The sequence below is a fragment of the Apis florea genome, unplaced genomic scaffold (assembly GCF_048593485.1).
Source record: "Apis florea isolate Af1SG1 unplaced genomic scaffold, ASM4859348v1 contig_2190_pilon, whole genome shotgun sequence".
In the NCBI taxonomy this organism is placed as follows: Eukaryota; Metazoa; Arthropoda; class Insecta; order Hymenoptera; family Apidae; genus Apis; species Apis florea.
The window spans coordinates 1,714,297-1,725,813 of NW_028256541.1; the positions used below are offsets into that span (position 1 = coordinate 1,714,297).

At 23.7% G+C, this 11,517-nt stretch overlaps 1 protein-coding gene across 2 annotated transcripts in view; it reads left to right on the top strand.

The window, feature by feature from the left end:
• LOC100866437 (lateral signaling target protein 2 homolog) overlaps positions 1–11,517 on the top strand; it is a 48,132-nt gene that overhangs the window by 23,540 nt on the left and 13,075 nt on the right. For both annotated transcript variants that reach the window (XM_086916229.1, XM_086916236.1), the window contains exon 2: positions 10,837–11,259. In XM_086916229.1, coding sequence (XP_086772355.1) covers positions 10,837–11,259 — 423 coding nt within the window. The remainder of the gene's footprint in view (positions 1–10,836; positions 11,260–11,517) is intronic.

Genomic DNA, 11,517 nt, shown 5'->3' on the forward strand with positions numbered 1-11,517 from the left:
TGAAAGAATCATTTATTATGTTAATGATTAGATTAGATAAATAGTAATTAAACGGATATCTTTTTTTCTGAAAAAGAACTGGATTATTCCACTTGATAAAAAATTTAAAAATTTTTCTTATATTTTTCAAATATATTTTATTTTATTTTATTTTATTTAGAAATGTTTATAGTATTATTTAATTTATTACATTTATTATTTTTTACTATATCATCTTAACGGAGATTTGTGGTATATATAGATATTAATGCTATGGTGTATTCAATTTCAAAGATATATTTATCTATATAGTTAAGTAATAAAGTTTAAAGCACTAGTACATATTAACCAGAATGATGTCACCGAGAAACATGAGAATGGCTTATATTTGATTTTTGAAATAAGAGAAATCTCACGATCCACATTGAGTTAAATAACATGTTGTAACGCAATTATATTTGAAACATTGTGCCTGTGACAGAGAAAGGGATTAAGATACGTGAAAACAGTTTCTCGACGACAAGGAAGTATAACGGCGTTTAATAAACTGGATGAATCATTAATAGTCATGGATAACTGATTTACAAACGAGAAGCTATATAAATATATTTGTATGCAAGCATTGTACAAGTATTCGAACGTTATTTCGAACGAATCGATATGAATTTCTTATTCTTTTACGTCATTTTATTTTATAAATAATGCTCAAGTTTTAAGTTATATAGTTTCATTGAATTCCATTTGTATTTCTATAAGTTTCCAATGTAATTTGCAATTCAGAATCTGATAAAATGGAGTCTACATTATATATAATGTTTTTCAGTTTCAAACTTTTTTGAATTGTAAATTTTTTTTTTTTTGTAATATTTTAATAACTTATTGTCTTCCAAAAATTAAAAAAAAAAAATCATTAATTAAAATTAATGAGAACCTCTTATAAAAAATATTTTGCGATTTTCAAGAGCATTCCACAGTTGAATACCACTGAAATATTTATATAACAAAATATTGATCTCCTTTTATTTTATATCTTTAAAAAAGAAATAATATTGCAAATAATAGAAATAAATAAAACGTAGTATGAATATAACATTGTTTTGAAATTTCATGTTTTTCTTGCCATTTAATTGAATAATTATTTATTTTTTAATGTATTAAATTACATGTAAACTACATTTTGTTCGAGCCTTGAAAGTAAATATTCTTTTTGCATTACTGTACATGTTTCGAAATGAGTAATGCTTTCAACCTTGTGCATTTTTGCTACTTAATGCGACGCTCTTAATCTAACCTCACTATTTTCTACCTTTTAAAATATCTCTTGTACTCATTACGATAGTTATTTATAACCTTCTTTTTTTCCAATATTATTACGCATAAAAAATTCAATATTATTATGTATTAACTTATACAACAAAATAGATAAAAATATTCTTTTTCGAATAATAAAACTCGTATTCATATATCATAAAATCATGGAAATATACTGTTCATAAATATTTTGTTTTGGATAAATAGATACATGTAATAATAGATGTTATTATAATAAAAAAATATTGAAAAATGAAGGTCCAATCCATAAGATGCATATATATTTATTTAAAATATAATCGTACATGCTATTTATGCAATTGGTTTTCAATTGGTTCTAAAGCAATTGTACAATGAAAAAGACGGAAAAAATACAATCGAGATAAGATATATCTATATAGATATAGTATTTATATATATATATATATATATATCTATATCTAGAAATATACTTTAGTTAATTAGTAAAATTGATTTTATAAATAATATTTACTATATAATAATTTGTTATTTATTTTATAAACAAAATTTGAAATATATATTCATAAATAATAATTATTTACATAATGATTTCTCATTAATTTTTATGACTTTAAAATATGTTGTTAAGATTATTGGTTATATATATTTGTCTATATTATATTATTCGTATTATCATATTATTGCTGCTCAACTTTAATATAAGAGTTACAAATTACAAAAATCTTTTTTAAATTAATTTTATTTTTAACTTAAGTTTTAGAATTTGAATTAAGTTAAGTATGTAGGAACGAAATTGAAAAAATATTATATTAAAGGGTAGAAAATTTTTTAAAATAATCATATTTTTGTGGAATTCAATAATTAACTAAAATATAAGTGTAAATAAAATAGAATCGTTAAATATCTCGTTTATGGTTTACATATAAAGTGTGTGATATCTTAATCATAGTATTTACGTAATTATTTACATAGTATTATACGTCATCACTACTTATTCACTGGCCGGATATTTTTCTAATTCACATCAATATCAATTTTTAACAAAAAAAGTTATTGATAGGATTCAAATGTCATTTATTAAAGTGTCGAATTACAAATACGATTACAAATTAAAAAGTCTTATGTTTATTAAAAACTATGAAATACATTTTTATAAATGCTTCAAAAATTAAACTCGAGTTGCAGTTATATAATGATATAATCTAATGTATAAACAAAAATTGTTTAGAATATCTTGAAAAAAAAATTAACATATTTAAAACTCATCAAAGTAATGAGAAATCACTAATATAAATAGTGACTAATAAATATATGGTTAAATATAAAAATAATATATAGTTATTGCATGGATAATTTTATAGAATAATACAATATGTAGATATGAATTTAATAGTAAATACACAATGTTGCTAATATGTATAAATGATGTAATCTATAAAATCTATAAAATTCATATTTATATAAAAAATATTCTACGTATATTTAATTTTATTACGTTCTTATTTTTTTATTTTTTTAAAATGATCTCAATCTTGCTTCTATTTCTTCTTAATGTATCCTCCTAATATATTTCCTTACACGTTATTCAAGATTATAACTTTCTTACTTTTTCAATATTAAAATGTTTTGCTCCATAAATATTTATAATTTAAGAGAAAGAAAAATAGGATTAAAAAATACTTATATGATTTACTAATTCACCTACCAATTTTCATTTACATGAAAAGAAAAAAACAAGTTAATCTCCGGTATCATTCACGCTAATATTTTTCCTCTAGTGATAATAACACGATCTCTGTTTTTCTTTTTTTTTTTTTTTTTTCACTTTTCAGACTTGCTAATGATCCGGTGTATAAGAAAATTGAAAGAAGTACATACAATGCTTGAATCGTCCATTAAGTTCCATCTATTTTATAAGACCTAACCTTCGTCAACGACATATTTCCTTGATTCTTAGATAAAATAGTGTCACGTAGAATCAAAACGACACGTTAAATATATGTATATATATATATGAGTATTTACCTCGAGCTTTCGCCTTGTTAGCTCTATCTTGTGGTTCTTCCAGGTTACTTACATGGAATGCGAATTTTCAATTTGCTATATCAAATTCTTGCTTGATGAATATGCGTCGATTGTTCTTAAGTGCAATAAAATAAAATAATAACGTTTTTAAATAAATTAAAATTAAAATCGAAATTAGAGAAAATAAAATTTGAAGATAAAGAATGCATGAAGAAAATATATGGAATATCTCTGATGAAATGATATATAATTCCTGATTCCACGTATGTTTTCAAGTAAATTTTTCAAACACAAATTTCTAATTTTCGAATATATACACGATTCGAACTATAAATAAGTGATTATTTTATGAAAAGGAAAATAAACAAAAAGTATAAAATAGGATTTTATCGTTTCTTGTTTTTGAATATATTTATAATCAAGGAGTATAAATGGCGAATTTTCACGTTCAATTTTTTCGAAAATTAATTTTTAATTTTAAATGAAAAAAATGTATTCTATACTTTTTGTGTCTTCTATATGTTCACATATAGAATTACCTCCTATCGATAATTTATTCACAATCGATAGCCAATTTCATTTGTACTTGAAAATTTTTTAAATTTAGAATCACTATTCGGCCGTTTGTTATATGATTTCGAAAACAATGTGTAAATTCTGTGATTGAGCCAATGTTGAAAATCAATACTTAGAACAATTAAGAAAGTACTAAGTAGTTAAAAAAAATTAAACAAAAGTCTTAATATTTAAACAATACTTCGACAATATCGACAATAATGATTGTTTCAAATATAGATTATATACAATATTGCATAATATATTAATAAAATTACACGATATTACGCTACATTTGAATTTCTATAAATTAATGAATATTCGTGTATTTTCAATCATAATTTGTAATTGAACTATATTATTTTAAATGGATATTGAATATAAACTAATTTAATATTATAGTTTCATTCAAAAAATTCACTTTCTTCTAATTTTTATATATTTTAAAATTTTTTAATCTTGCTCTTTTCTCACTTTTAATTTTTCATTTAAAAAAATTTTACATTTATGAAATTTCAAACAATTTTAAATTACTTTTGACTCGAACTCTCTCGATTTCATTTCAAATAACAATCTCGATTGCATTTCATACAACAAATTTTTACATTTAAATTATAAATTGCATTATAAATATTGGATCATATTGATCAATAATATTAGTCATCATTTTTTTCATATATTCGTTATACGTCCTTCGATATATCTACATAAACATTTTACGCAATTTGAGAAACAATATTTCACGTTTATATTAATTTTTTTTTTCACAAATAATTCAATGATCTTCGATTGAACAAATATTAACACAATATGTATATTAAATAACAGAATTGCTTTGCCTTATAGGAAAAAAAAAATATATATATATTGTTTTACAAATTGCTATAGGATTTTATCAATTTAAATTGCATCCACATATTCTTATGCAAGCGCAATTACACGAGGTATTATTTCTAACTTTAATTTTCATGGTATCATTTGTGATTTTAAATAAATAAGATATAATATGTTCTGTTCTTTAAATTTTTCATGAAAATAACAAAACAAAAAAAAGTAATAATGCATTACACCGTATTTTAAAACACACATTTAATTTTTAAAAAATTGCTTTTAGTTTATTTTATTTTAAATTTTCAAATGTTCTCAAATTTATTAAGCGTTATTAAGAATATTTTTGTAATGCTAAAAAATAGTTGTGATTCCATTTAATCTCATTCAATTTTTAATATTATTTTATTATATCAAGTTAGTTGCAAATATTTAAAAAATTGCGAATATTAAATAAATTTGAATTCGTTTCTTTTATAATTAACAAAGAGGATTAAAATTAAATATACGTTAAATTCCGAATATTTTGATTCGTGATATTTATTTAAAAAAAATCTCTTTCGAAATGAGAAACTCTTTTTAGTAATAAACCAGTTTCAAATTTCACAAAATATGATTTCCAAATATATAATTCCAAATATGATTTTCTTTTCTGCTTATAATATTTTTCATTTTCAAATTTTTTTAATCGAAATAATGTAAAAAAAAAATATCTAGTATTACAAAATTATAGAGACGTGTTTCACTCAAAAATCATTTCGTCTCGTTTTTCTATGAATAATCTGCTATTTGAAAAATTGTAAAAAAATTTCATTTTATTTATTTTTTTTTAAATAGTTATTTAAAAAACTTAACATCACATGGAATTATTATTACTGATGAAACAATTTTTATAACAGAGAATTAGATTTTATACATTAAAATTTTTAAGAAAAAAATTTTTAATAACTTTCTAGACTTCCATTCAATATTTCTTTAATTTTTCAGTTTAAAATTAATGTAATATATTTTATAAAATTTTTATTTTATCTAAAAATCACTTTTTTTAATATTTTAAGGAAGACAAACAATAATTTGTTTTTCTTTATCACGTTTATGTCATTTTCATAATCATTTTTTCATTTAAAATTTACAAGTCTATAATTATTAGCCTCTATTAAATGGAGAAACCCGTTACGCTTTCTAAATCCGTTTTCTGATGTTGATTTTGACGATTCGTCTTTCTGTGTTTTCTGCGTATATTGTATTTAAATGAATGATTTGTATCACATTTAATATCATTTATTACTGATTCAAAATGAATAGAATTATATTTATTTTGCATTAATACATAACTGTTCTTAAACTATTTTGTAAATATTTCATTTTCATTTCTGCTGAATGAATTACATCGTAATTAAAATTGTATAAATATTTTATAAATTTTTAATTATTTGAAATATAAAAATTTCTTATCCATCTATAATATTTTGAGTTTAAAAATTAAATACGATTATTAAATAACAATATAAATTTAATCTTAAATTTTATTAAAACAATTTTATTCAAATTTATTGCAACTTAATATCACATTATGGCATGTTGTGATGCTAAATTTCTAAGAAAAATTTTTCTAAGAAGAAATTAATTAATTTTATTACGATAAATTTCGTCACAAATTTACCTAAAGTACATAAAATTTAGTAAGTAATACTTGATTCATGAGTTTTTCCAACGAAAACATCTTTACCTTAGAACAAGATGTATGAAAACAAAATGCTACGAGACTAAAAATTTCGACGAAAAACATCTGTAAAATTGTCATCAATAAAAAAGATAAGACGATAAGAAACATTTGTATGTATATGGATCAAGTATTTTATACGTGGTGTATTCTCAGTTTCGCAATAACATCGTTTAACTTTATTCTTGGCAGCAAAGTTTTATCGTCACTGCTATTGAACATTTCATTTTAAAAAGTCTTGTAATAACATTTGAATACAAATAGCTTAATAAAAACAGAAATTCTAATGAATCAGTAAAAGAAAGATGAAAAAACGATAAAGAAAATATTTATTTATTGATATATATATATATATATATATATATATATATATATATAGAAAGTAGAGGTTCAATAAAAATATTAATTCGTATATGTTAATGATTTAATCTCTCAAAAGAAAAAAACCACAAAAGTGAAAAGCAATAATAATATTTTTTTTTTTTTTATCATATATTGAATAATTTTCCTTCGTAATTTTTCTTCTCAAAGGAGTAAGATTTTTATTATTTTAATTCTTGTGTTCAGATTTTTACACTAAGCATATACATAAGACGTAACCTTTTATGAATATAATATAATGTTTAATTAATACAATATAATTAATTTGTAAAAACTATTATATTTATTATTATATTTATTTCTACTATATTGAACATGCTTGAAAAAAGAATTATGTGCAAAATATAAATATATCCTGTATATATAGGATATCAATATATAATATATCTGCACAATATATTTTTAAAAACTGTATTCTAGTTAGTGAGTACAAAAATGTGAAAAAAAATCGAGACTTATTTATTATACTATAAACAATTGAAATTTGCATTAAAAATGAAGCTCCACTTCCGTTTCGTTTCATCTAAAACAAATTACTTATAATAAATAATCAACAAAATCTCAATCACCTACTTTTGTGCGATAATTTTTCTTCCTTTTTTTGATATTTGTAATATATAAAATATAAGAAATTATTACCATTATACATACATACAAAGATATTTATCAAACTATCAAACTATCTAAATATCTCTTTCAATTATGATAATACGAAAAAACATAACATTTAACATACATATTATTAATCATATAATCAATTAATTAATAACGTTAAGCGGCGGAGGAATAGAATTCATTATCTTTGCCTCACAGTTCATACCTCGCACGGTGCACACGAAGTTGAAACAATTATTTTTTTCATTCTTTTATCAAGGTGTAGAGGCGAGGGGGAAGAAGTCAAGAAGAGAGGAAGCGAGACAGATTGTTTCATCGTTGAACAAATCAACTTTGTTTGATATTAATTATTAGCGAGTCGTCATTGCGCGCTTCCATTGAAGATCACTGTTTACGGAACATAAAGTATCGCGCACGGGATCCTCCCTCCTTCTTTTAATTACATCGCGTAGATATAATTAGAGTCATTGTTCCGACGAGCACGGGTTCGTATCAATTTATAAATATCTCTCGAGAATGTCATCTCTCTCTCTCTCTCTCTCTTTTTCTTTCACGGGGAAAATTACCAATCGTTTTTCACTTGGAACAAAATTGTTATAATTTGATTAATTTTTGTTTGCAAAAAAAAAAAAAGGATAGAATATATTTAAGAAGGGGAAAAACGAAGGAGAATAACAAATGAATTGTGTTTTTAAAATGACTACACGTATATACTTACATGTACACCTATTTGTCCCTCGTTATTACGTTTTATTACATTACGTAGAATTCTTTGTGCGTTGTTCATTGTTACAAACTATCTCGTTTCGTTAATGTGATTATATGTTTTCTTCTGCACAAAGATAAAAATGTTTTTTTTTTTTTCTTTCTTTTTTTTTTTTTCACAAATGTCCGCTGTTAATTTAAAAGGAAGAAAAATGTGTTTTCTATTTTTGAGTTGATAGTTTGTATTTTTCGTACAAAAGTTTATACTCCTGGTTTTTTTTACATTCTCATGTTTAGTAATTGGCAATTACCCCGTCAAGGAGTTCCTTTTATTACAAGTCTTGACTAGAATATTAGATTTAACCAAGTGCCATACACGCTGGAAGAAAAGGAAGAAAACGTCCTCCATTTCAATGACAAAAAGAGCAAAAAAACGGTATTTAATTAATAATTTATTTACCTTTTTTGTTTTTATCAAGTAAAAACAATATTAATAACATGAAGCATAGCATAAAATTTCACGGATAAAAAATTAATTAATTATTTTAGTTATAATTGTTTTAATAACATATTTAAAATAGGTTTTTTTATAATAATAAATTTATAAATTATTAAATACATTATTTATATATTGTTACACATGTATTAAACTAATCTAACTAGTTAATAAAATATTTAAAAAAAAAATTGTAATTTTCAATATATCGTTATCATGCATACACAGTGAATTATTATATTATTATTTTTTTTTAAATATTTAATATGTAATAACAATATTGTCGCTAATTGTTACTGTTATAATAATTAATACTTAATAACAATATAATTATATAATTGTTAAACAATAATAATAATAATAATAATAATAATTTCAACTCTTGCATAACCATATGAGGAAGAATCATAAAGAAATACACATAATCGTGAAGACAATTTATATTCTTGCGAAAACGAAAGCTTATCATTATGATAAGTTTTTAAATTGTTTATCGAATTTTTATATACGATATTAAATATAATTGAATTTTTATATACGATATAAAATTGATTAGACCTTTGTGACTTTGCGAATACATATACAAACGTATATAAAATTTAATCAAAAAAGGAAAAAAAATCGCAGATAAAACTCGGATACATATATAAACATATAAACTTGAGAGTAAATCATGAACCGCTTTTGTCACCATATTTATTTACGTTGTTAATTCATCCTTCCATAGCTGCATTAAACTGTAATAAAGTTATCTTGAAATAATGATTTGCTACGTGACAAAATATGCAATGTAGTCGTAAGAAATTTTTAATATGTAAATATTTGATACATATTTTGAAAATATTAATTACTTTCCATGAAACGTTGAAATTGTATGTTATTTTGTGTAACAATTGGTTTTATTTTTAATTCGAATAAACAAATTAATAAAAACGTAATTATCAAGAGAAACTTGTGATTGCTTTAAGATTAGATTGATTATGATTTAAGTAATTGAATTTTTGTAATGATCTGTAAAGGATTTCTTGATTTTAAAAAACAGATTAATATTTTCTTTTTTTATGGCAGTTTTGCATTCATTGCATAGTTTTTAAATAAAATTCCTAATACTATAATAAATAGTCTTCTACAGTATCTTAAATATTAAAATTTATAAATAAGTTTGTTTTTCATATAAAGTGAAATTAAAGAGATTAAGATTCTTAGGATTAAGATGGATACTAAATCTCAAAGATAATAATGATTCATTTGTTTTCTTGTATCTTGCCAAGTTTTCGCTTTTTCATTAATTATATTTTGTTTTATCTTTCAATATAATTTACTTGATTTCAATAAGTATATAACATATCTACTTATACTATAATTCATATCTTATGATCATAAATTGCGTATCAAATCAATATGCAAGGATTAATTGTGATATGTTTGCTGTATTTTAATAGTTTGACATTAAGATTGATGAGATTACTTGTGCTGCGTTTCGTTTATTTTTTTATTGTGTTTTTGTTGTGTTGTACATTTTCTTTGTTGTACAATCTCTATCGAATTACGTAAGGTCGGAAAAATCTTTTAAATTTAGAATGTATCTAGACAAGTGATATGATCATACGAACATGGAGAATTTTATTGAATTCAGGAAAATAGAATTGCTTTCTATCTTTTGTTCCATAAATATCTTTGCACATTTTACGAATCAAATAGATACTTTTTCCTTTATTGCAGCGATCATATCTATATTTATGCGTCTATTAAACTGCACATACAACTCCAAGATACACTTTCGGTTTTTTCAATTACCGACAATAATTTTCGTACGTCAAAATTTATCTCTATATTAAAAAATTTTCAATATAACGTTTATTGAGAAAAATTCAGGAACAAATTAATCATTCGCGGATCTCTTCTTATTTCCTATTTTTACCTAATCTCTATACAATTCGCATTATTCTAAAAAAAGAAACATTATTATTCTATTAATTATTCTTTCTCCCAAAGTTATTTTTAACTCCAATCTTTTCGTCTCGGAGAAATAAAAGAATATAAAAAAAAAAATTCGCAAACTTATTAATTTATTTCTTATCGTTAAATGCCCAATGATTGATCGATCGATACTTTCGCAATAATAATAATTTAATTACACGTCAAAGTGATCGATCATAAATAATCAATAATAAAAAAATAATTTTTTAATAACCACACGTATAAACTAACAGAATTACATTTATATATTTCACAGAGGGACGACACGAGTTTGCTCGCGCAATTTTTCTACGCCGACGAATCTTTGAACGCCGTTGCCTGCGAGTTGGACTCGTTCGACGGCCGCCAAGAGCCGGAAAGATGCACCACGCTGGTCAATCAACTGCGCCATTGCCAGGACAAGGTGTTGACGATATGCAGCCAAATAATGGACGAACTGATACCGGAGAGCAGGGCGAACCGGGACTTTAGGGTGAAGTTTCCTGATGACGTGATGCAGGAGAATCTTGCGGGCCAGCTGTGGTTCGGGGCCGAATGCTTGGCCGCCGGATCCTCGATCATGAACAGGGAGGCGGAAAGTTCAGCCATGAGGCCGTTGGCGAGGGCTTTGACGAAGTCTTTGGACATCGTCAGGAATTTGCTCAGAGAGCACGCGCTGAAAGGTCACATGAACCTGAAGGTATTTATCGGACGTGCTTGTTCAAGTGTTAACAATGAGTCACATAATCCTTTTACGCTGGCCTCGGTTATAGTAGACTCGAGTTCACTTACCAGGCTTTACCGTCTTGTGTCAAGTTGGAATTGGCATTTTATTCTAGATTTTTTTTTTTTCTTTTTCTAATTTTAACGGAACGAACGTTTCTTTTACTTAAAGAGGTGAATTTTTATTGGTATATTATAAAAATTCGTTTCATCGAATATTTTACTTCTACTTCTA